General features: G+C 36.9%; 1 protein-coding gene across 4 annotated transcripts in view; it reads right to left on the bottom strand.

The window, feature by feature from the left end:
- Positions 1–27,921, bottom strand: part of LOC108234194 (vacuolar protein sorting-associated protein 13B) — a 339,365-nt gene that overhangs the window by 189,763 nt on the left and 121,681 nt on the right. For all 4 annotated transcript variants that reach the window (XM_017413202.3, XM_025005255.2, XM_025005252.2 and 1 more), the window contains exons 20-21: positions 12,200–12,309; positions 8,950–9,082 (exon numbers count right to left, since the gene is read on the bottom strand). In XM_017413202.3, the coding sequence (XP_017268691.1) occupies positions 8,950–9,082; positions 12,200–12,309 (243 nt within the window). The remainder of the gene's footprint in view (positions 1–8,949; positions 9,083–12,199; positions 12,310–27,921) is intronic.

Below are 27,921 nucleotides of genomic sequence, written 5' to 3'. Positions count from 1 at the left end.
GACAAATGTTATCCATCCATCCATTTTCTTTACCCACTTTTTTTCCTTTTTTAGGTTGCAGGGGAGCTGGTGCATGTCTCCAGTCACTGTGTGAAAGACGGGGTACACCCTGGACAGGTTACAAGTCCATAACAGGGCCACAGAATGCTTTTAATCTGTGAGAGGAAACTGGAGTATCAAGAGAAAACCCACGCATGCACAGGGAGAACATGTAAACTCCACACCGAAAGGCTGCAGTCGGTTGGGAACCTGCAACTTTCTTGCTGTGAGGAGACATCTCTAACCACTGCTTAGTCAAAATGATACATAGTTTTCAAGTTGTTTTACAAAAAACTCTGGAAAGTGTGGCATACATTTGTATTTAGCTCCCTTAGACATCCTTAACTGCTTTCAGAAGTCTAGTTAGAAAACACTACACTATAATGAAGTTTAATCTCAGTATGAATACAGCTGTTCTATGAAGGCCTCAGATGTTACAGAATATTAGTTTATTAGTTATAAACAATATCTGAAACTTTGAACTTTTCACTAAGAACTGTTCAATCCATCATCTGAATAAGGAAAGAGTACAGCACAACTGCAAATCTACCAAGACATGGCCATGCACCTAAACTGACAGCCTGGGCAAGGAGAGCATTAATCTGAGAAGCAGCCAAGAAGCCCATGGTAACTCTGGAGAAGCCATAATGATCCACAGCTCAGGTGTGGCAGTCTGTGCATAGGACAACTATTAGCTGTGCACATCACAAATCTGGCCTGTATGAGAGGGACAAGAAGAAAGTCACTGTGAGAAGAAAATCACAAGTCATGTTTTCTGTCTGCCCTGATGTAGGAACACAGCAAACATGTGGAGGAATAAGCTCTGATAAGACAAGATCAAAACTGAACTTTTTGGCAGAAAACTAATGCTGCACATCACCCTGAACACACTATCAGTACTGTGAAACATGGCAGGTTTACCATGCAATAGGACAACGACTCGAAACATCCAGCCAGAGATCAAAGTATATTCATGAGTTAGAATGGCCTGGATAAGTCCAGACCGAAATCCAACTGATAATCTGTGGCAAGACTTGAAAATTACTGTACAGATGCTCTCCATCTACCCTGACTTAGTTTGAGCTATTTTGCAAAGAAGAATGGTAAATGCAAATTGCCTGAACTTGTATAGCGCTTTATCAAGTCCGAGGACTCCAAAGCTCCCTGGGGCAGACTGACAGAAGTGAGGCTGCCATTCAATCGGTGCCACCAGGCTCTCTGACCACCAGTAGGCAAGGAGGGTGAAGTGTCTTGCCCAAGGACACAACGGCTGAGACAGTTGGAGCGGGAGTTTGAATCGGCTATCCATCGGTTACAGGATGAAACCCTACCTCCTGAGCCACTGCCGCCCCTTTGGGCTAACATTTCATTCTCTAGATGGGCAAAGCTGGTAAACAAACCCTTAAGACTTTTTGCTGGAATTGAAAAGTGGTTCTACAAAGTAACCACCATCCTTTTCAGACTTTTATTAATTGAAAAAAATTAAAAAACAGAAATTATTTTCACAATTATGTGCTACTTTGTGTTGGTTAACAAGACAAACAAGGCAAGGTAACTGGGAGGAAGGCTGTTTGATTATGTATGTGAACACAGATTCATTTTTGCAAAATGAACAATTAAAAGTGAATTATCCACATATTTTAAAATTTAGTTATATTACCATGTAAAACATTGTCCACGATAACTCACCAAGCTAATTCTCTGCAAGATCAGGAGAAAAAAATATCTGCAAACCATTGTATGCCACACTTCAAGAATTTCGGCATAATGACACGTCTACGACATGAAGAATCTTTAAAACACGAAATGAATTCATCTAAACTTGGTTTCCACTTTCTTTCTTATCCCCCTTATCCTCCATCATTTGTTGTCATAACACCCCCAAACCCTGCCTACTAGTCCATGCTGCATCTGATGAACCACAACTCTACTCCAACTTCCCCCTCTGCTCATTGAACTTTGACCTCTAAAACAAAAGGCAACATTTACAGGGTCTAAATCCAATATCATTCATGAAAGTAGAGATGGGATTCTTAAGCGTACATCTATTCCCTAAAGACCACTCTACTGTGAAAGTCAGTGAGACATTTGTCTGGTTTCATCAGAGTCCCCTCCAGCAGGCAACCATTCTTTTAAAATGAGTAGGGGTTTCTATCCCAGGATTCTTTGTATTTTGTGTTTTCTTTCCCACCCCAACCATCATTACCTTGATAAATTATTGACTTTACCAGAAAAATTAAACTATATAAATAACTCCACAATGAAAATATTATCCCCCTCTGAAAAGCACCCAGCAGCCAATAAAAACCTGCCTGACTTCCATCAGGCTACTTGGGCTTGGATTATAGTTATATATGACTGTACAGTTCTGCCTGACATCCTCTCATCAATTTTCTTTTTGTTTCACACTGTTTATTTTGCAAAACTGTATACATTTGTCTTTCCATATTATATCCCTTTCAGATATGAAATTGAAACTTTCTTTGTTGTTCCCTCTTGTTTTCCATTATTTTTAAATCACTGACATCACCTTAAAACATTTGATACAAGTGGAGGTTTTTTGTGTGTGCAGCAGAGCTGTGACAAACCGATATTATCTCTTACCTTGCAAATCAACAGAATTAACAACATAAATCTTTCCATTTGTTTTCATCTCTTTTCAGTAATTTCAGTAAACAGGAAAATGCAATCTAATCCAACCATTCAGACCACAAGCAGATGGTAACAGAAACAACAACTCTCATTCCAACCTTTAGTGAGCACAGCCACATATATGGATGGATTTCTCGGCTCAAGAAGTATGTTTTCAGAGCGTCAGCAGCTAATTTTAGGACTGAAAAGCAAACCAAGTGAGATCATTACTCTGGTAGATGTTAGAAAACAATGAGAATCTTGGGACTTGGGAGGCTCTTGATCAGAAACACACTGCTACTGCCAACAAGAACATTCATTAGGAACAAATAAAGAAAATACTTAGAGGCTAGTTTTATGTGAACCAATTTGTGGTGTAATTGTGTGGGCAGACAGAAATCAACCTCAAACTGAAAGAGAGAGAGAGAAAAAAAGCTTGTTTTCAAAGTCATCTTTCCACGGCCTTTCTTGTGAAGGATAATCACACAAAAATACTGTTAACACTTCTGCAATGATGTTACTAAGCAACATTCAAACAAACCTGTTATGTGAGTTAAATGACAAAAGTTTCATTTAGTAACAGAGTCAAAACCTCAGGCTCTGTAGTTCATCTAGTAGAATATTCAGTCAGACCAGAGTATAATTTGAAGTGAAAAAACTAAGCCAAATAATTGCTGCAAATGCTAGGCAACACACAGGTAAAACAACTTAAAGTCTTGGCAAGTAAACAGGTTTAAACAGAGCTATTAAGTATGTGTCAAAAAAAAAAAAAGTAATTTTGATTTCCTAAACCAAAGATTTTGTGCAGCTCCATGTGTGATTGGTGACAAAGGGAGAAAAAGCCTTGTAGTGTAATTTTCGGTCAGTAGAACTAGCTTCAACCTACTGTACATTCTGAAAGTCAGTGGGGTGCTTTCATATTTACCACATGTAAAGACTAAAACCAAAACCAAAAGAGAATACAAGTGACATTCTGTCACCAAATAGAGTTGAAGGAATACTGGTTGTGATACTTGAGTTGTCCCAAAGCCGCAGTGTGATATTACCTCACTCTCAGTGCATTTCAGAGGAAATCAAGTGCAGTCAACCTTTCTCTGTCTCTCTGTACATTTGCCTAAACATTACCATGCGCCTTCCAAAAATCCTGGAGTAAAGCCTCTTCTTATTACTACAGAGTTGTAGCTTGGTGGAATGTGGTAACAAAACAAAACAACAGTCTTTCTACATCATAAAACTGCCAGGCATATGCTCAAACAGCCAATTGGAAGCAGGAACATTTAGCAAGTGTAATGTTCTGAGGAGGCTTTGAACCCTAAACTCTGAAAATCATTTTCCTTTAAGGGGTTATGATTTATTCTATTAACTCCCTTAGCTCCAGTGGAAAACTATGATAATAAATAGGCATGGAGAAAAACCTCCTCTGGCCAATTTATAATCAGGCGGAACAAAACAAGGCTCTATCTCAATTTGTAATATATCCAACTCATTGGGTCATTTATCTCACAGTATTTCATAATGTTCTAGACAATATAAATTTTTGGACTGACCATTCCAATACATGATTTATCTTTACATTGTCAAAGTGTCTTAGGAGACAAGAGCAGTATGTATCTTAGAACATAATTAGATAAAAAAGGAAAACAAACAAACAAACAATTAAAACAGTTTTTCTTTAATTGAACTTTTAAATACCTGCCTTTGGTTATGATTTGATGTCAAATCAAGATAACTGGTGATTACAAACTGTTAAAATTAAAGCAAACAAAACTTTACATTTTACAAAGTGTCACAATTTATTTAACAAAAAATAAGTAAAAATGCAGAGGACCATGAAAAGAATTTATAATTAAAATATCTTTACAACAGTGCTTCAGTTCACTGCATGTTTTTAATGCAGAGCTCTTTAAGGTACCACTACATTTTTTAAGTCAGATTAAAGTTTGGCCATTAAAATTTTTTGTTTTTCTTTCCAGTCATTCTGTTTTACTTGGCCTAATTTGGGAAAATCTTCAGTTTTCAGGCAGACATCCAACTCTTTAACTATATTTTTGTATACAGAGAAGATCTTGGTCCCCAGGTCCATGGTTGCAACACAAGCCCAGATCATCAGCCTTCCACTACCATTGATGATAATCAATATGGTGGGTTTGCGCCAAAATAATGTCCTTGGCTTTGACAAAACAAGGTGCTGTACAATATAATTTAACATCTCTCTTTTCTTGTTTCAATAATGAAAATTGTGAGTTGGTCAAATCTAACTTTAAAAAATATGGACAAAAAACAAACTTTTTCTGAACATAAGCTGGTGTAGATTCTTAGCCATCCAGGTCATAGCAAATAATAAAAATTAAAAAATTAAAAAATTAAAAAGCAAAGCTAAACATGAGATTATGCCTGATACCTATGCATTTTCCCTCTAACTCACACTTTTATGGGTGTGACCAAAGCATCTCTCTTGTGAGCCAGACAAACAGAGACTACAATGACTTTCCAGTGGGAGGGGAGTAAGATTAATCTGCATGTGAATTTAACTCACATATATGGAGCATCTCATTAAGTTTAAAAATTGGAACTCCACACACTTTGGTTTTTAATTAAAAAAGCTTCCTGTATGGGGAACGAAAAGTCTTCATCTACAGAGTAGAAGTCCAGTTGCTTTGTTTTTTTGTTGTTGTTTTTTTTTTATAAACCTTTTGGATTTTTCTGAACATTACAGTCTAACCTCAGGGTGAACTTGATGGGATGTCAACTACTGGGAGGACCTGTTTTTGGTCTGTGGGAGGAAACCGAAGTACCCAGAGAAAACCCACGCATGAACAAAGAGAACATGCATACTTCACACAGAAAGACCCCAGGTGGGAAGAAAACCTGTGACTTTCTTCCTGTGAGGCAACAGCTCACAGGAAATGACCAAATCATTATTATTGTTCTGAAATGTGTAACCTCAGAATTGAAAAAGGGTACACTTTTTTTACTGTGTCTTTTATCAGGTCATAATGGTTTCAAAGATTTAATTTGTAATATACTTAACATTAACAGCTCTTAAATGAATGTTGAAAAATAATTAAAAATAAAAAAAATGTTTTTTAAACTTGTACACCAGACTCAGACATCCAAGAATAATGGTTAGAAAAATAAATTATTTAATAAATAGTAAAACTGATTTGAAAACAATGAAACAATGATATGAATCTTCAAATAACTCCATTATGTTTTCAACAGCTGTCAACAAAGCAGTAGTACTTGTGGCATTCCAGTTGGCCAACAACTACTACTGAAACATTTTCATACTTTTATGTGTTTCTTCCTAATGTATCCCTTGAAATGGCAGCTTGAACACATGTTGACTCCAACTGGCAAACAACCAGCAAATCTCTTCTTTGTTTACATAAACAAATGACTGAGGGCTGAAGAATTAAATGTCTGTTGCAGTGATTACAACTCCCCATCAAAGTCCTATGAGAAACAATATACCAGTAATAAACCCATAAATGAATCAACCTCATCTTCAATCTGGATATTAAAACAACCACATAGCAGCTCTAAAAGAAAATGTCAAATAATTTAGCTTGGAGATATAAAATATCTGTTTCTCCATAAAACGAAAAATTACAACCATTATATTTCATATAAAACTACAATTTATTTCTAATGATAATTGTTTAGTTAAATGAACACCATGCTATCTTACAGCTGTTTACATCAAGATCTATCAAGACACAGTGGCCCTTTTTCTCCTGATTGCTTGTGAAAAGCAACTTTCTTTCCTTATTTTCTTGCTTTTACTTAATAGATAAAAACTTTAAAAGCTCTACTCCAAGAAAAAAAATAGGAAAATTGGAATTCACCACTTGATGCCCCACTCTAAGAAAAAAAATAGGATGCTTTGAAGGAATGCACGTTGCCTGTCAAATTGCATGTCAAAGTTTTTAACAAAAATTTACGTGATCTGTTAGTGCTTGGAGTATGTGTTGACAATGATGCTCAGCTAGCACCACATCAAGTCTTAGCTCAACTGACTGAGTTGTAGCCATCAAAAGAGAAATATTTGAACAGCCTCTGTATTTTTTACTGACTTAAGAGTCCAACAACTAAAGGCTATGTACAAAAATGTCCAACATGCAAGTCATTGTTTAATGTGCAGCTATAGCCAAACAACCATGAAGAAATGTATACATTTGAACAGAAATGCTTTGCTGTTATATATTTTAAATCACAAAATTCAAAGAATAACTACAATGCCAAAAAATTAGGCAAAAACTTTAGAGAATAACAAAAATACAAGCTAGCCAGACAGGAAAAAAAACTTCACAGGCCGCAAGACTGTAGATCAGTGACAGATCGACAACACTCTGACAGCTAGTGTTCTCTAGTGAGTGTTGCTGACAAACTACAGCCTGAGGTTGCTTCGGATTCAAGATGACTGTTTACTGACAACCACTAATGAGAAAATATACAGCTAAGATGGAACTAAGCAAAGATACTGCAGTTTAGACATGACATTAGTCCAGACTGGATGAACCAAGAGAAACGGAATGGAGGGAAAACCAAGAGGAAACAGCAACGTAACCTTTCAGCTTTGTAAACGAGCAACAAAAGAACCTTAATGGTCTATTTTAATCACTGAAATGTCAGAGGAGCATTTTCCTAATGAAACATGTGAGACTGGTGTACACATGCAATGTTGTTTACAACTTAAAAATGACATCACCAATCCCCACGTTTTCCTGGGACGAAAAAACAAAAAAGTCCTACATCTTACATCATTACTTTCCCTGAGTACTTAGGGTCAGAATTATGTTACTGTAATGTTATGGCAGAAAATCTTTTAATGGATCACATTGATAAAAGTTACAGGGAAAGGAGTGAGAAGTGGTGAAGTATGGAGTTTAAAAAAATCAAAGCAACTAAATTTATTGTTGTACTTTAAGTTTGTTGTGGATATCTCCAACTCCAGCAATGCTCCCAGGTACGAGTCTTTGTGTATATTTGTTAGGTGATCAAAATATTTAATCATTATTATCAATTAATCAGATTGAAATAAATGTTATTTACTGCACTACATTTTGTGGTCTTAAAAAACAACCAAGTACTATGGCTTTCCTGAACTGTTCTAACACCACAAATAATAACCACAAAGCTGCTGGTCCTTTGCTCATGAAAACAAGAACCAATACCCTTAACAAGATCAATATTTATTCACATTTTTATTGCTTCAGTCAATCAATCCATCATTCAAAACAAACAGTTTTTCCTAGTTAGAAATAACCAGACTGCAACCTGCTTTGAATTAAAAATGTTAATAAAACGTCCAAGAGAATTAGAGCATTGAGTAAAATGTGAAGGAAAAACTGAATATATGGATGTGTAAATTTCCCAAGGCAGCATTTTATTTACAACAAAACAGAACATTAAATGTTGAAAACTACATACATTTTTTTGTGTGACTGAGATTATAAAGCAACTTAATGAAGCATCATAGTAATGATACAATGGTATCAGAGTTTCTAACTGTGACATGAGCAGATTAAAGTATTTATCTTTGACTGTATATTTTAGGCAATGCAAGAAAATTACTGTTTATCCTGTTTATGCCAAACACCTTATAATTGATGCTTAACAAAAAGTTAGCAGTGTTAGCCAGCTAGTTTTTTTGTCCTAAACATTATTAGCATAAGAGCATCTGTCTGCACATTAGCATTATGTAGTGGTGGGTTGAGACTGAAGTTCATTTTTGTCCCTTATTACAAGAACATGGGCAAATGTGGGAGATTTGATTCATCCTAAAACAAACTTTTCTTTTGTTCACACAAAATTTAAGTTACATTATAGACTGTCAAACCTACTAGTTTAGCAACCAATTTCAATTTGGACTTATTCAGAGGTTTTAGAGGATTATCGTCACAATCTCATTTGTCTGCTTTTCTTTTACTATGTACAGGACTTTTTCCACAGTCAAGAAGTGCCCTGTTATAAAGCTTCAGCTCTTATGTTAGTGAGCAGTAAAATGAGCAGCAGACATACCTCAGTAGAAAACTAATTTTTTGTTTTAGTAGGCTCTGATTTATATAAAAAAAATAAAAAAAAATCTTCTTCTAATAGTCTTCTTGGTTTCTGTTACAGAGTAACAGTGGGGTAAAAAATGTGTAATACCACGACTCCATCTAAATGTTCTGGAGTCTAGTGCTTGTACCAAACAAACATAAAAAACAACAACCTTCAGAAGAGAGAATAAAGCTAGGTGGCTTAGTTCTTGCATGCAGGGTTGTGTCACCTCACCTGTCACTGTCTTGGTTTTCACTGGGCTGCTGGCATAGTCCGAAGCCTGATTCGAGGGATGTTTGACAAGTGGTGTGCTCCCTACAGACACGTCATCCTCTCTCCTCTTGACCAGAGGAACTGGGCCTGCATTCTGTAATGACATCACAGCATCACTGAGCACCTATGAAGCCATGGAAATTAAACGGTGTTTTGATTTTGGTCAGCTTTTGAAAGAACATGTCATTAGACAAGCTTTAAGTGTTGTTATGAGTTAGTAATAAGTGGTGTTTTCTGACCAACCTAGAGAGCTTGAACACAGTCTAAAACTTCCTTTAAATACCAATCTGACTAAATGCAAGAAGACAAAACAGAAGGGGGGGGGGGGTAGTAAACTCATCACTGGTCTCCAACTCCAACACCGCCTAGTGACAGCTCAGTGTTTGTTGTTTGTTCGCTTTTACACTTTTAAATCCCCTAGTCTTCCTTGCAGCTCAAACACATATACAGTTGTCCTCAAAATTATTCATACTCCTGTTCATTTTTGTGATATTCTTTATTTTTGTGAAGAAATTAATGCTTTTTCCAAGTTTGTCTATGATTGCTAAATGAACAACAACTTAGAGAGTGACATCAAAACATAATTCAAGAAACTTTTTCGTTTCATGATTATATAATAAATTAATTTACAAAAAAGCCAAGTTCAAAATTATTCATACCCTGGTCCAATGTCTTTCTTTAATAGTCAATAGTGTAGCCTTTGTTTTTTTATGACTGCTTCGAGACGATTCTTGTATTCTTGTAGACCAGTACAAGTTTAATCTTTGCTGTACAAGAAACAAACCTACAGAGGAACTTCTGTTTCTTCTTCTTTTTCAACAAGTTAAAGAGGGTTGGGGGTAGTCTTTTACTGCTAAACTTTTACTGCAACTTTGAAAGTATTTTTCTGACCATTGATTGAACTCCAACAACAAACACTTCCCCTCTTGTTTGCCATTTTCACAAGAAACTATAAAAGTTGGAAAAAATATACTACAGAACTAAGTAAAAAAACTAAACAGAAAACAAACGGTTTCATTAAATAAATTGGATATCTCCTTCAAGGAAGTTATTTTTTCGGTAGCAGGCATCTGTTGGTCTGTCTGTAGACAAGATTGAACGAATTGAGGCCTGTTGATTTCAAGGTTCATGGGGTCAAAGGTCAAGGTCACAGGTAACCCCTCTGTTAAAAACTTGTCTCTGCTCCTACATGTGACCCTTTTGTTTCCTCCACCAAGGAGGTTATTTTTCCGGTTGTGTCCGTTTGTTTGTTTGTCTGTCAGCAAAAATCCCATAAAAAACAAAGAACAGATTTGGATGAAATGTTGATGAAATGTTGGGGTTCTCACAAAAAAACAATGGATTAAATTTTGATGGTGATCCAGATTATGATCTGGATTGGGCTATTTTTTAATCACGCTGTGGCCTTGGTGGAGGGTTGCGCTCTCTGAGTGCTTCTAGTTCATTACTGTATTTTAGTCCATGTCGAAAGGGCGTGACTGCTCAATCCTCTTATATGACAAATGATCAAACTCTTAACCAACACACAGAGGACTGGGAGCTTTGAAAACAGCCAAGGCAAATGCTGATTTGGAATGCAAGTATCTATTCTTTCTCCGTTTCTTCATTACTCATTTCTCCAGCCATACCTCTACTTATCTGATTTTTCCTGTTTCCTGTTCCCTCTAGTTTCAGTTTAATTTAACCACGTCTGCTTGGTCCTCTCTTATTTTCTCAGTTTTAAACTTTGTCTTTCCCATTTACTATTCCTTCCTCTTAAGTTCATTTGTCGATACTTTCAAATGTCTTCCATTGCTTTTATCAGACAAGATTTTACCAATTTTAGTGTTACTCTACAAAGAAGCACAAACACTTGTCCTTTTGTCCATACCCTAAAACATCCCCCTCCTCCTTTCTGTTTTCCTGATTTTTCAGCATTTCCTGGAATTCTGCCCCAAACCGTGTCCTCTCCACCGTCCTTCACATGCCTTTGACTAGCCTTCAGCTGAAGGCCTTGTGTAAACTAGCCAAGCCTTGAAAGGTGGCCCTGACATGGGCTGAGCTAGACACGCTCACAGAAACACAAACTTCTGCACCAACATGACCATTACCACACACACACAGCAAGTGCTGTGTATGCCTCATGTTGGCTGCAGTTCAACACACAACATGCATTTAACGTCATACAGTAACAGCTGTGGAGTAAGTAACATTTCACTTACTATTTTTCACTAATACATTACAATTAACAGCTAAATGTATTAATATAAGACACTAAATATATTACAATATTATATTTTCATGTACTTTACTTTTGTAACTTTGCCAAACAAATCTGTGCTCCTTTCAAAGCAAAGCAAATGTCTGTGAGCATATAATGTATTTACTCCGGGCACAATGCATTCAGTGTTCATAAACATCACATTGACTCCCTGTCAAATAAATTCTGAGACCCTCAGAGGAAGACAGGACTTAGAATGCATGAGAAAAAAAAATATATATATATTATATATATATAAATATATATATGGGAAATAGGGGACGGTAGAAGGAGAAATATGCTAGAGAAGATTTTGAGTCATCCAGAACATGGCAAATCCCCAAAATGTTAAATAAAAAACAACTGAACTTCTATTCTGTAGCTGAATACATTTAGCTTCTCATCTGATTAGCTTTCTTAACTAAAAATAAACAAAAAAACAAATTGAATTGAAAAAGCTCCTCATATGAGAAGCAAAACGTCTTCAGCTACAGAATAGATCTCTAGTGGGTTTTTTTGTTGTTGTTTTTAACCTTTTTGGGTAAACAGAAGAACTACACACTTACTTTAGAACTGGGCTTTTACTCAGAGTAGAGTTGTTACTGTGTATTTTGAAAATACTTCATTTAAAAAAAAATCATGAGGTAAAACATGTTTCAATGTCTAAACAAAGGTAAACTTTAATGCCTTGGGGGTTGTTGTTTACAAATCATCATAAAATGAAGTACAATTTGGGTTTTGAATAATGTATCACAGAGTAATTGAGCATTGTACAAAACCAACATGATTGCACTCATTGTCAGACATTCAGCATGTTAAGGAGTTCAGACATTAAGAAGTAGCTCAGAGCCATTCTTAGCCTGCTGCAGCTCTGATCTGAATCCAGATAAGCAGAGAAAATGGATGTATGAATGAACAGCTGCCCTGGAAGATGAATTGGCAGATATGAGAACATGGAACAGGATCTAGTACCTGTTGCTGTTTCCTGCTGCTTCCTCTGTGAGGCTGATACAATAACCATGTGCAGATAATTGGGTCCACATTTACAGCTATGCCTTGGACATTGACCAGCAGAACTGCACCTGGAAAACAAACAAAGCAATAATGTTTCAACCATTTAAGCAAAACGTGAAAATAAATAAATAAATAAATAATAATAATTTATTATTTCAAATGGCTAGTGTTCAAAAATCCACAACACAGATCTGGCTCCTGAAGCACTGAAAATGCTGTATTAAAAAACTACATAAAAAGGTAAAATAACAATTGTCATACTGTTACTGCATTTCAGAATGTAGGAGGCAGATTTATATGGAACTTTGAAATCAATTTAGGGTAGCAACAAGCTGAAATTGACTTATGGCAAATCTTCCCAGATGGAGTGTCGGACTCATTCAGCACTGTGCAACCCAGTACATACTGTGTCCCAAAGACCTGCTGCTGGGTATCAAGCACGCTTGTTGGACTGCAGCAAAGAGGCACAGTTTGTTTCAATTCTGCTGTTCAAAGTGGTATCACACTAAGCCAAGAATAACATTTTCTTTTGATAAATTTCAATGAAACTCGAGACCATCTCTGGGTTTTGGTTTACTCTTAAAAAATAATCTTTACCAACAATAAGCAGGCCCTGAGGTAATGCATTAGGATCATATCAATAATGATTCCCATGCCGGCAGGATTAGTGCAGGCTCTCTGGCGTGCTGTGGAATGTCCCAGCATGACGATGGGAGGATGTTTCAGCTCTAGAAGGACTTTCTGCAGTTTAATAGAGCTTTGGACAAGACTCTGGTCTTCTGTCTGAAACCCTCTGTCAAGCCTTAGGGCCTGTGTGTTGTGTTAAATGTGTATCTGTGTTTTCTACCTCCAATAAAACCTGATTGCCCACTGCTTTACCCAACTTTTGATTGTTTCTAAAGCAAAAACTCACATTACTAAATACACGTTTACCAATCACATGCATTTTTGTTGCACTAGCTCCCCTGCTTGGCTTACTTAAATTTTAGCCATAATTCAAAACAACTGCTTAGTTTTAACATGCACTTTACATACATTCAGAAGATTAATGGTTACACTTTTCTACCAGTGGCCAGGATTTGTTACTGGTGTACAACCATACTGTGTAAAGAAGTGTCATTCTAATTGGCTCAATTTAACATGTAGTTCTTCCGTTACAACCTAAAATCTATACCTCATCTTCAAATCTGTTCAGTGCTTCATTATATTCATTTCGCACTTTAAAAAATCTGTTTCTTTCACGGCAGCTTTCAACCCTGCAACATCTCGCCCAACATCCTCAGTGTCTTCTTCAGCTATATTATCTTTCTCTTCAACACAGTCCTAGGTCTTTCAACATCACCATCTCTTTTTTGTAATTATTCTTATAAAATATACATCTTATTTCCATCATCCTACATCCATCAGTCACTCCCTTCTCCTGACAAGGAATTATAACCTCAGAACTGTGGCTTGAACTTTTATACCACAATGTGGCTGCTTAATAGGCTTTGGCTGTAATTCTGGGGCTCGACTTCAAGCGGTTACGTCATCACTTAGGGCAGCATGAGCAATAGAGAACCCAAAAGACTGGGAAGAGCCTGAGAAGTGAAGATGTCTTCAATGAATCCGTCCTAAATTGTGGTCTTTGGGATGTACTGAGCCCATTCAAGCGCATTCAGCAGAAATGTCTCATAGACCAATAAATCAACTAACATTTTTTTTTGTTTTACAGTTACTGAAGAGATAAAGAAGATCAGAACAAATTTCATCTTAAGGTTTCTTGAAAAGAAGAAGGCTGAATAGAGAAGGCTGCAAGCTGCAGTTTTATTAGATGTCAAATAAGAATTTCTGGATCTAGTGCACATTTATATAATTGGGACATAAAATGCAATAAGTAAGAATCCATATTATGAAGAAAAAATGCTAAATGTACCTTATTTGTTGTGTGTAGAAGTCTATCAAGTTGGTTGCTTTAACAAGTGCCAGTTTCTACAGGGTTTTTTTTGTACCGAGTCAGTAGTCAAATTGAATCTGTCATGTCTGCATGGCACTGGGTAATGACAGAATTTACCATGTTGAAAGATCACACCACCACTCAAAAAGATGTCTTCCTAAGATTACCCTCCCCATATGTGGCAGTTTGACAGTGACAAAGAAATTAAATGTGTTGGCCTGGCCTTTGAAACTTTGAAGGCCACGGCTTTATCATTCACACTGTGTTCTTGTTTCATCATTGTGTTGACATAACTGTCTAAGAGTGACAAATCCTTTGAAGCGTGCAGCACTATGAAAGGGCTAGCATGCTTAGAGCGTGACCTCGGCAGCAGGCTAACTGTTGTTTTTCCTCCACTCTAACAGGGTGGCATATGGGTAATTACAGAAAGTGATGACAATGATAACAAAGGTGTTTTTCTTACTTCTTAAATGATTCCTGAAGAAAACACCAGAACACTGCTCAGTGGCCTAGACTTTGAAAATATATACAACCACAGAATGGAGCATGAAGAGATGCTTTAGTTGACTCACAGTGAACCCATTAATGTCAAATGTGTTTTTTTTTTTCTTTAGTGGCAAAAAAACAGATTTAAAGGAGAGCACAGGACTATTGCTGTTGTTTTACTGTTGGTCTGACATCAGGTTGCTCGTAGCCTAAGGCTATATTATGTTAAAACCTCACAAAAAAGGAGTTCTTACCATTTTAGTCCTATCTATGTTCTTGTCAAAATCGTATTTCTGGATCAACCACCACAGGAATCTAGATGCAAAGCCTTTCTGTCTTTAGTTTGAATTTATACGGTACCCATTAAAAAAAATCATTCACACTCTTGGATGTTTTACTATTTTATTGCCATCATAAAATCAGTCATAGTCATTATAAACTGGCCTTTTCGACTAAAATATTTTTAAAGCACCTTATTCAATAACAAAGTAAAATCAAATTCTACAGAGAATTGTCAATTAAATACAAATATAAATAAATCAGTGACTGCATAAATATTCCCAACATAGTTCTTTTGCAGACATCAGATTGTCCTCCAGTATTTCTCTACATTTTGCTGCATTCATTTTACCCTCTATCTTTACGAGCCTTTAAGAGTCAGCTGCCAAGGAGTAATTGACCATGCAGTTTTCAAAGTGCTATGTGGCAAACTCTAGTTGAGATTTAATTTGAGTTTTCTTCAACAGTATCTTTCTCTTTGCCACTCTCCCATAAAGCTCAGACTGGTGAAGAACGTCAACAACAGTTGTAGCTAAGTCTCTTCCATCTCACCTGCTGAAGCTTGGAGCTCCTTCAGAGAGCTCACAGGTGTCTTGGTGGTCTCTCTCACTATTTTCCTTCTTCACGCTCACTCAGTTTGTGAGGACGGCCTGCTCTTGGTAGATTTACACGTTACATATACCTTCCATTTCTTGATGATGGATTTAACAAAACCCCTGGATATGTTTATGGCTTTGGAAATCATTTTTGTATCCATCCCCTGACTTGTAATTCAATGATCCTTCCTCTGATTTGAACTTGAACAGTCACTTTAAAGAGGGTGAAGATTTATGCAATCACTTTTTTTTAATATTACTCATTCTTATTTAATTAGTATTACTCAGAAAAAATTTGATCTCACTTTGACATTGAAGTTTTTTGTATTTTGTTTTTTTTGTGTGTGTGAAAAAGACCAATATATTTTAACCATGATGACAGCAATAAAATCATAAAACATCCAAGGAGGTGAATAGTTTTTATATGTACTGTGTGTAATTAGAAGTTATATAAACTTAAAATTAATTTTTCAATACAAATCTGTTTTTGTTCCATCAATGTCAATGTTAAGAATAATTTTAAGAAATGGGGAGTGTGTAGGTCACACAAGTTGAAAACCAAATCTCTCATTTGAGACCAAAGACCTGATTGGGGTTACAGAGGGCATAACCTTTCAACTACAGGGACATGACCTCAACATCAGAGTAAAAGACAGGCATAGAGTTGTGAGGAGTGCTCCCCAACCACCCCCTAGGTAGACAGAGGGGGAGAAAATTTATGTCAAAGTCTGCTAATCACCCCCTCAGAATCACTTCATTGTTAGACGTGAGGCAGCACAAGGACCCTGCGTCCAGCTTCTCTAACAGAAAATAAATAAATATAGCCCAGCCCGTGTCAGCCAGATGACTTCTGACAGGTTTGGTTAATTTCTAAGCCAAGTAGCAAAACAAAACATTACGCCAGCGTGCAGGGCCTACACCGCCTTTAATAGCTTTTCCGATGAGCTCATGACTTGAAGGTGTCCTGGAGCATACTATGCAGCTCAACAGGTGCTCTACCAATATGTGTGTAAAAAGAACTTGAAGTGTGTGTGTGTGTGTGTGTGTGTGTGTGTCAGAAAGAAAGAAAGAAACCTGGAACTGCTGACACTAGGGAGTCAGCTGTGTGTGGGTGGGAAACAGCATGCAGGTTATAAGATATATTCTTGTGTAAATGCATCTTTAAGAAGATGATGTCCAAGTTATTGTATTAGTAATGACGTCATTCCTGCAAGCAAACAAGTACAATCGCACACAAAGGTCTTGTACTGCTGTTTCCCTGCTGAGCAACGACCTAACAGCCCAGAGCAATGCTGCTACAGGAGCCCAGGGGCTCAGGAAGGGCACTGGCAAGTTTGACTGGAAACAGACCATGGCCTACGGAAAGCCTGTTTTCATTCTGGACCTATTTAATTCACTGCACTAGAAGCTGGCATATGTGTGTTAGAATATGTGTGAGTGTGTGTGATGTTTTACCAGGGCACTCTACATATATAAGTGTGTGTTTGCCTCTCTGTAAGCTCTAACAGCAGGAGCATGCAGCTGACAGGCTAGACCCACCTCATAAAGCTTGACTGTAGCTGTGGGTACAGTAACAATAATGAGAAGGAAGAAAGTTGGAAAGTGATTCAGCCAGAAATCAACAAATGGCAAAGAAATACATGGTCAGTAACAAAAAAACAACAAAAAACTGTTCACAATGAAATGTGGAGTTGCAGACACACATTCAAAAAGAGATGTCAAAAGATGTAATTTTTCTTGTATTTCGACCACATTAATTTTCAATACATGCGAAGTTCTGAGACAGATTTATCACCCACAATCTTATAATGATGAGTAGCAAAAAGATGCCTGTTCATGAAAGTTTGTCATATTTATTTACTGCATAATTCAAAACTATGTACTATGCATACACTGAAATAAAGCAGCTAAAACGCTACCACACAAGAACAGTGTTTTGTTAATACACAAAGGGTTTTTTATTGCTTTAGCCACGTGTCCGCACAGAAAAGATGTTTCAGGAGCCTCAAAATGGTATTTTTGGAAACCAGTTTCCAGAGTGAAAACATCTCAAAATGCCGCCCTTGCATTTTTGTGTGGACAGCCTAAATGCAACATTTTGAAACCTTTGAAGACATAGTCCCAACTCTAATCTCATGTGACAGACGGATCAACAACAGTGACAGATTACATGTTTGTGTTGCAGAAGCCAGTTGCTCAACAACAGTGAAACCTTCACATACTTAAATGAACAGACAAGGCTAATAAACAAAGTTGTTTTCAATATAGTGAAGCAAATAAAATGTTTTTACACCAAATAATCTAAGGCTAAAAATTTTTTTTTAACAATTTATTGAACTGTCAACAATATTAAACGCTGCACAAAAATATCTAAAGTATACAACAACAACAAAAAAAATGAGAATAGTTTTAAAAAACTGACACTTTTGTATAAAACTTTTATCCTAATATTTGAACACTGTTAGGGAGACCCTTCCCTCCAACTTTCCCTCGGTGGATACTAGACCTGAAATCATCCATTATGTTCATGGATTTGAATTGGCTCCCCATCAATAATAATATGACACTAAGTAGAAGCTCCACTTTGTTGTCAGTAGACAAAATGGATTTGGTTTTAGCTCTTGTACTTGCCATTCCCGTCTTTTTCTCCTTGTATTTCTAGTTTGAAGCAGCTGCTCCACATCTTTCCTGATTTTGGTGTATTTTTGTGGTAGTATTACTCACCACTTACAGGCCTGGCATAGTTACTGCAGCATTTAGGTTGTTTTCTGAGCATCTGTCTGGATGAAACCTTTTCTAGAGATGGTACAGTGTTTATTACGATAATTCTAGAAACGGCAAATAGAAAGACTCTTTTGGAAAGACAGCATTTCTGTGTGGACAAGGCCCAAGTTAAAACAGGGGTAATATAAACATGTGTACATAAATTGTTGTTATGTATTTAAAGATGCTACAGAGTTAATCTACAGAGAGCTCCCAATAAATTTTTAAATCTACTGGAGCAGGTGAGACATGGTTAACTGTGGGGCAAACAGATTTATTAGGCCTATGCTTGACCACAAAGAATAATAGCAATCTGGCTGCATCGATATAGTTTCAGTTGCTCTTAGTAAGTGCATATTCCAGCTGTAGTTTCAACACTAAGCTAATGTAGATATGTAACAAGGTGAGTGGTTGACTTTCAGTCAGAGGTTATTGGTTTAGTCTACGTTAGAGGTGGCCAATCCTGGTCCTCGAAGGCCACTATCCTGCATTTTTTCCTCGTTTCTCTGCTCCAACACACCTGATTCAGTGGTTAAATTACCCCTTCATGTTCTGCAGAAGCCTGTTAATCACCCATTGATTTAAATCAGGTGTGTGTTGAGGCAGAGAAACAAGTAAAACATGCAGGATAGTGGCCCTCGAGGATAAGGATTGTCCACCCCTGGTCTACGTCTTCAGTACACAAAGTGCATTTGGCAAAATTGCAAACCCTGCATCCTTCACCTTCCAAACAAATGTGTTGAATAATAATTTCACTAGCTTTTACATGCACTCAAGGTTGATGAATCTTCCAACTGCTGAGCAGATTCTACAATGGTGTCTTCAATCTCATACGGACTGAAAACAACTGAACATTGAAAGTGGACTTCTGCACATCCATATTGCGGGCCAGTAGTGAAGCAGGGGAGGAGACTGAAGCTGCAAAAAAGCAGTTTTGTCAAGTTCCAGATGTTGATAAGAGGCACTATATCCATACAGAGTGCTTCTGGTTGACTCCAAGTCTTCATACATCAACATCAACTTTCATGGTGTTGAGAAGACAACCTAGCGCCGCACAACTGTTGCCTGTGGCTCCAGTGAAAAATCAACCAGATCCCATTAGGAACATTCTAGTTGTTGTCTTTTTTCCCCCCATCACAAAAAGCAGTCTGTCTTTTTCATTCTAAACCACTTTGATAGAAATTATTTCACAACCAAATATGGCCCAATCTTTTGTCAGCAAGATTGCTTGTCTTCCTAATGGAAGACAAAACAGACTTGGTCCTGATTGCATTAATGTATCATTACCATATCCATCATGGGTACAAGCTGCACTGTGTGAACTCTAAATGAGCCCCAGTGTAATGTTAGGGGAGCAGGAGAGACACTTCTGAGCTCATTAAAATAAATAGACTTCTGCTGCTGCTTTCCCACAGAAAGCTGTAGTTGTGCAGTTACCTTGAAAACGCCTTATCGCTGCTATCATTCAGTCGACTCCAAGGCTTTCTCTGCAGTTCAAGCTGAGTTCTCTCAGTTTGTCATGAAGACGGTGGGAGGAGAGTAAGTTTATGTTTGCCTCTACATACAGTTAATTTCAAATATTTTGGATGAATTACACTGTATATTATAAGAAAAAAACATTACAGGAGACAATTTAAGAGAAGTAATTCTGCTACAAATGTTAAACTTGAAGCAAATATTGTTCTCCTTAAACAGAAAATAGTCAAATCAAGATGACAGATCTAGATTCACTACAAACAATAGTAACTTGAAAAGGATTAAAAGAATTGAATAATGAAATAAGTTTTAGATGCCTTCAAATTCAATTTAAAGTAGATCTACAACAAGGAATGTGTGATAATATGTGTTATGCAGAAACCACAATTGTGCTACTTTAGAAAGAATAAGCAGCTCGATAATGTTTGATTTTCCACCCTGGTTTTAATTCTTGTTCTCATGCATGTTTAGTGTACCTTTTTTATTTGATCAAACTGAAAGTCTGTTTATTCAATTAAAACAAGGAGCTTTTGAAAAATAGGTAGCCAGCATTTCAAAGTCCTCCTCATTACTGTTTGGTTGTTTACAAATCATGTCAGCCACAGAGTTGTTGCCAAGAAAATATATTTGTTTAAAGTGGCATAAGGATTTTGTCTCGCAAAAACTATGTGGCAGCAAGTGTTGTGAAAATATTCTGTAAAAACGCCACAAATGGCATATGCTTTCTTGTGACAAAAAAAATGAATAAAGTACATGATACGGGCCGTCATAAAATTATTTCTTTTCACAAAGGAGAAACAGCACTATGCTGGCCAGAATACCACTCTGCAGCTATAGTTTGCTTAATGAGGTGAACCTGCGGATCTTTATCTGAACTGTACTTTATAATTATATGAATATAATAAGACAAGCAAATATATAATTTAACCCACAATAATTTCTAAATTGAAATTATCATAACTTCTGCCATATCCTTTGAGCTCTTGTAATTGAACAATAATATCGTGGATATGTGAGATTTGTAAAGCATGAGAAAAGGGTCTGAACATTTGGTTTTGTTCTTCATTGACTTCAGTATTGACTGCTTCCCATATTCCCACTAGGCTACTGTAACATTGCTCTCTCTCTACACCAAATGTCTGATAATGTGTGTTGGGGGAGTGTATATCTCAAAGATTTTTTCTTTCACCTTTCTCAGTTTCAGTCTTGAGGGCTCCTTCTCCTAGTTCCCATTCCTACAACCCAACTCATACTCTTCTTGCCACAGTAGGTTGAAGATTACTCCTCTAAAACACATAGTCTTAAGTGGTTGCACATTTGAACCATTTAGTAATTTAGTCTAATGTTTTCAGGATGATCTATTTTAGTTGCTATGCTAGAAGAAATCTGGGGATGTACAGTATACAGAAATACTACTCCTGACTGTCACCATTTTCTTATCTACAAAGACAGTTAATGCAGAATGTGCTCATACAGTAATAAGAAGATTATGAAAAATACCCCAGGACACAATATTGTAGCGACAGAGCAAGTATAATCATGTTTGTTTTAAACAACAGCAGCTAAATTAACATTTTCATTATGTCAGGTATACTTTGAACCCTAACCTTTGCACACAACAAATGTAGTATAAAAAAAATTACCAAGGATGTTGTCTTTTTGTGTGTGTGTGTTTGTGTGTGTATGCCTATCTGCTGTAAACCTTCAAAGGAAAAGCTTCTTTATGTCTTTGGCCTGTCATTAGCTACTGTTGAATGAAGCCATGGCTTGCATGCTTCTTACTGACAGCAAAGTAAAGGACAAGTATGTGTTGCTGTTGGAGGGAGTCAGTCCTGTCTGCACAAACACTAAAGATAAAGAGGATGTGTTTATACTCATCACAACTATATCTAATTCAGTCAGACATCACACATACAGTCAGACATGCACCCCTTTACCCACACTTAAATAAGTGACGATCAGGCCACCTGCAGCACAGGACGCTCAAACTACAATCAGCTGCCCTGCATTACCAACCCAACACACAAACGCAGCGATGAGTCAGCTGTTCTACACACATTAAAAGGATCTCCAAAATCTCGCTTACTGCAGACAAGCAGGCCAGCATCAGGAGTGGGAGATGAGGGGATGACAAGAATTAATAGGTTAAAAAAATGAGAAAAAAAATTAAAGTCAAGATGAATATATTAAGGTAGAAAACATCTTTGAAGGTAATATCTTTGAAGTAGAAGTTGTTGTTAGAGACATTGCACTTATCTTTCAGTTTTGTTCACAATACATGATGTAAGAAAACAGACAAAATCATCTTATCCTTTTTTATGCTCCCTAAAAGACAAAAATTAGATCACAACCTTTCTAATAAAATATCCAACATGTGTTTATGTGTGTTAAAGACAAACACAATATACTGACAATTCATCTCTCAATCTTTCAAACATTTTTTTTTTGCTGAGAGAAGAAGGTATGTTTGGTGACAGAACAAATCATGAAAACAAAAATACCAACTCTACTATCTGAATGGAAATTTTCAACTTCACTGTCAAATCTCAGATTTGCAACAAAACCAGAGATTTTTGTTGTTCCACAATGAGAGTCTGTAGCCTCACATATAAGGAATAAGAGAGAGAATTAAGAAAAAAAAGTATTTATCTAACTCAAAGTATTGAATCTAACTATTAATGATGTTTTTGTATCTTCTGGAAAAAAATAAATATTTTAAGGCATCATTTTTTTGGTTAAGTCCACACTATGAAAATCACTACATAGACCAAGACGGAAGGCAAATTAGCTTTACACAAACCACATAACTGCAAAAGTCTGGTGATAAAACCTGTCACTGTAGTGTGTTTTCATATAGCATGTTAGAAATAAGGATTTTTTACTTTCCTTCTCCTCCCTCCTGTTTTTGCAACAGTTGTGTAGTTGGTAGAAGCCTTACATGAGGAAGTGGCAAGCTTACATTACAAATTTACAGGAAGGTAGTTTATTGAGGAGATTTGAGACAGGTGATCCAAGATGAGTATCTACTAATATTAGAGACTCTATAAACATGGTGGCTCAAGTTTTAATTATGATCCAAAGGAGGCTGATGGAAGCTAATGTCTCCTGGCTGTTCATGTCGGGAACAGGCCCTTTCATCTGCAGACCTTGTATATGTTGCAAAAGGAAGAGAGTAATGCTGAGGCTGCCTGAGTTTACTGCCTGTTTATCTAATGGGCATTTGGGGGCTGAAAGGCCACAGCAGGTCAAACCACACACAGCGAGAGGAGCCCAGGACCCCCGGAGGACTACTCAAAGTGATGAGATTTTACAACTACTGCTTGGTCTAAAACTACTTGAGCTGTGCACACAGATTTGTAGTAATAGGCTGACACAAACACGCACATACTCAACTTAGAGTGATGATAGTTTATTACTACTGTGTTAAGACTAAGAGCCCTTGGGGCAGAAAGATGAGTTGAGGCTTCCTGTGGACCTTGAGGCCCCCAAGGTGAAGTGAAAGGAAAACTCTTGAAAAGGGCAAATAAGTAAGCAACAATTGCTCCTTTAAATCAGATGTACAGACAGAGTACACTGAAAAACAAATACAAAATTATTAATTGCATAAATATTGAGTGTAAATACATGTACACCAAATTTTTAACCAAATGCTGCTAAAACATTGAAAGTACTTTGTACACAGTATGCTAAAGTGGTACCCTCAATACAAGCCTCAGAATGCATGTTTGACGCTGATAAATTATATGCAGAAAAAGGTTTTTACTGCTACTACTTGTGTGATCCTTATCCTTAGAACCAGCCCCTGCACACAGGACTGCTTTGTGCCGACCAGACGGCAAGAGAGGGAAAACTGAGAAAGTCACTAGCAACTAGCAAATCAAAGGTAGGCAGTCTGGTTTGTTTTCAAATGGTACGGGGGCAGAGTTAAAAAAAAACGCTAAATAAAATAAACCTTTAATTTGACTGAAATTGGAGGCAACAAGCGCTGCTGTAAGAAAAGGCTGTGAAGTGTGATTTTTTGTGGTTTGGGTTAATCCTGATTGAGGAGCCCCTGAGTTGAAATGTCAGCAATATGAGACTAAAACAAAAATAATTACATCCAGAGTTAATGAACACAACTGCCTGAGGCATTATAGAGAAAGGAAGAGGGTGGAAAAGAGAAAAGGGGGCAAAAAAGAGAGCCACAACAGAAAAAGACTCAAATGAACAAGTTTAAAGAGCATTTTGACTTCTCAAACTGCAAGGGTCAAAACAAAACATAAATGTTTATCTTCATTCAGGCAGCTATACTGATAGGTCTTTTAAGTAAAACAACATTTAAATGAACAAATTTATATTCTGATACAGCATTATGCATCTACAACTGCAGTATACATGACAGGTTTGATTTCTCTTCCAGAATAATGATTGGTAAAGTGAAGAGATGATATAAGAGGTTTGGCAACATCAGATCTCCTTTTTCAACTCATGCCATGACAAACAAGTTTATACTATCTCTTCTGAAGACTTTCTCTTTTGCTGTTATGTCTACACATTACATCTGCTGTGCAGGGAGCTGCCCCTATCAAGGTTTTACTTTTTAGTGTTGCCAGGAGGTGATTGCACCTTGCATTGCTGCATGTTGTTTCCATCCAGCCTGTCTATTGTCTGGTTGTGGAAGTTTATTAGGTTTGTGTGTGTATATATACACACAAGTTAAAATTTTATGCAACTGTAGTACTTACACTATGGTTAAAGAAAATGTATATTATCATCATATTTTTTCTGATATAACTATGAATGATTATTGCAGTGGTTCCCAAACCTTTTACTTTCTGACCCACAAAATAAAAGCTGCTCATGATCCCAGTTTATTGCTGGATGAAGTAAACAATCAATTTACTTTAAAAAAATTAATTTATAATGACTGCTTTTATTTCTTTATAGAAGCTAAGGCAAAATCTGTTATTGACAATCCTTTTGAAAAGTAATCGGATCTGTAGCTCTTTTCAAGGCCCCACAGTGGGTTCCCAACCCCAAATTTTGGAACCACTGGGTTATTGCATCCCCCTAATTGCCAGAAAACTGTAACACTGTCCAAGTGCGTGGAATGTTTGAGATTTTTTATTTGAGTATATATTTATTCCAAACAGTTGTAACACAAAGCAGCATGACTCAGCTTGGTGCAACTCCAACTGCTTTTAAACTATACAGTTTGTAAATACAATGTGTACAAACGTGTACATGTCTTTATCAGTGGGACATGCCTATCAAATTGGTAAAAATTCAAACCTAATGAGAAAAATTTGCTGTTTTTATTATGTCAAATTTTTTTCATACAATATAAAAACTGTGTAGCCAAATTTGTGTCTCTGTGTGCATCATACATCAGCTCAGAGCATCTCTTTTCATTTGCTTAAACAGCTGGCTGACCAGAACACAGCTGTCCGAGGGGGCTGCGTCAAGGCAGAGAGTTTAACAGAAACAACAACTAACATCAAAGAGGTTCCACCGGTGAAACATGATTAACAAACCCTTTATCCTGTGAGTCTGAGAATCCTCCCTCTGCTCAGGCATAACTCACAAGACATGAGGCGGTAAGGGAGAGGAAAATTCTAAACTACATGCCAAGCACAAAACATGGCTTCTTTTCATTTTTTTTATGTTTTATTCATTTAACTGTTCTCAATTTGCTTCTGTAAGAAAAAATAGTAACTTTGTTTCAGCTGCAAATATTTCCTATTATTGTTGCTAATTTCCTATTGATGCTGTGATTGTACTCAGCATTTCCATTGCAGAGGTGTAAGGAGTAGAAAAGTTACACGTCTGAACAGAATTTATTGGGGTGATTTGATTGAACTTTGCCTGCTTACTTACTGACATTGCAGCTAAAGTTTGTCTATTGTTACCAGTATAAAGGTAACTTTGAAGCGTTTGGCACACAAAAAGCTAAGTTTTACAATATTAAACGTTTTCTTGGTTTAACAGAAACCAGAATATTTATTTGTGCACACCAATCTCATTATACTTTATGTATGACACAAATTCATGCCAGCCATACTAAACTCCAAGAAAACTCAGAAGGTAAAACAGTGGCAGTTTCCCTAAGGTAGCTATGAACACAGCAAAAAGACACCGGAAAGGTGAGACTTAAAGGACGAAGGCAAGAAACGGGAATAAGAGTAATGACAGACAAAAAAAAAAAAGAAAAAAGAGGAAAAGACTGAGATCAATCAATTTCAGACTTGAAAAATATCCATGGGTGTATTTGTTGTCCCTGTGATGAGACAACAAATACACCCATATTCTTCACGTTCTAAATCATCCTAAAGCAGTAGACATGACATCTATCCCAGGCAAATATTTACAGCATTTAAATTTAAAAGTGTAAAAAAAAAAAATCAACTTACTGGAAAGCTGTATTCATTTCAGATTAATTGTCTTGATAAATAGGGTTAGAGGTAGACTTAATGCAATTTAATGCAGTTCTCAATTTTCTTGTTTTTTACAATAGTTAGTAAAGGTAGCATGAAAACTTTCTTTGTTCAGACTGCTGACCCATGCCATTCAGAAAATTTGAATCGTATAAAAATATTTTTTGAAAAAGCCTAAATTCCAAACAATAATATTCACCTACATGTCCCAGTTACATCATGACTTCAACAATCACTGTAGTAATGCAGGTAGGATACATATGTCTGGATGCTCAGTTCTGATGTAACACTTGCTAAAAACAACTTGGACAGTCTGCCAAAAAAATAAATAGGAATAACAAATTTGGCATCTTACACGTTGAATGATGAGATATTTGCTAGGTTAAAAGAAAACCTTCAAAGCTTTGTTAACCTTGAGATAAAGTTAAACAAAGCCTAATCTTAGGCAAACACAACATATGAAGCCCTTCTCCCATGTTTCTGCCAAAAGCTTCTCCATGCAGAGGAGATAGTGTAAGCGAGCAACCTTAACAACTATAAATGTGATTATTGAACCGAATGATTAAAGCTCATCTTAGCTTTGGTCATTAGTCACTCCTCCAAGTTTAGGACTTAGACAAATGATTCTGAATAAAAAAAAATACTTAAACTAAATGACTCCTGATCACAAGTAAACACATTTTTCAAAAGTGATGGAGTCAACACCTGCACATTAAAAAAAGGAATGTCATTTCACAGCTGTTTTCTTATGCAGTGTATAGGCCCTTTGTGCTAATGTATGTGAAAGCTTCCCTACCCTTACAACTAGTGTAAGACCCACCACTACACCATACAGTCTATGTCAGAGTGAGTGTTTTGTTAATTTAATAAACTGCAATGGTTAAAAAGTGCTGCTGCTGCTGAGGTGGAGAACATCTGTAGCTAGAACAGTAGACACCAAGCCAAGCATAAATATATTTATCAATTGTCTCAAAAACAGACATTCACTGACTGACAAAAAAAAAGCACCCAGGTTCACATGGAGACAAGCTATGGGCATGTAAATGATTCAATTTGCAGAGCTGGAATCTCAAGAATGGGCACCGTGAGTGGTGGAATCTGAAGTGTAGCAACAGTGTTATCAGGCAGTTGCTAGACTGCCCAAGAGTCAGTAAAAACAGTAAGTGAAGATCACCAGAGATGGGATCATTTTTAGGTGAGTTAGATTACCAGCTCCTAATGAAGTTTGATAAGGAGGGTTTACATATGAACAGGTGGTCACATTGTGCGACTACTCGGCATGTGGGGTGTACAGATGTCACAGTGGACCAATGTTGAAATCAATGGGTATATGAAGGCACCCACAGGTCATGAAGGTTTCAGTCACTAAAAAGCGCATACAAGGAAGGATTCTCATATTGCGCCCCAAGCATGACAGAACCCTGGTGACATTGTGACTGACACTGATCACAGATACTGAACTCTTTAAAACACCCCATGTTACACCACATTGTGTCTTATTGACTAAAATCAGCTGGTATCCAGATCTTCCCCTTATCAAACATGTGTGAAATCAGCTCAGGCATCAAATCCTACCTATTGCAGATCTGCAATAGGTAGGATTTGAGATGTCAGATACAGTGGATTACAATAGAGTTCCAATTGCAGTTATAATAGTTGTGGACCAACTTGCTGCAGGACATACAACAATACAATGGCTGTATGCAGGCCCAAGAATGTACCACTGATATG

The sequence above is a fragment of the Kryptolebias marmoratus genome, linkage group LG16 (genome assembly GCF_001649575.2).
Source record: "Kryptolebias marmoratus isolate JLee-2015 linkage group LG16, ASM164957v2, whole genome shotgun sequence".
NCBI lineage: Eukaryota > Metazoa > Chordata > Actinopteri > Cyprinodontiformes > Rivulidae > Kryptolebias > Kryptolebias marmoratus.
This window is presented reverse-complemented; position numbering and strand designations above follow the sequence as displayed.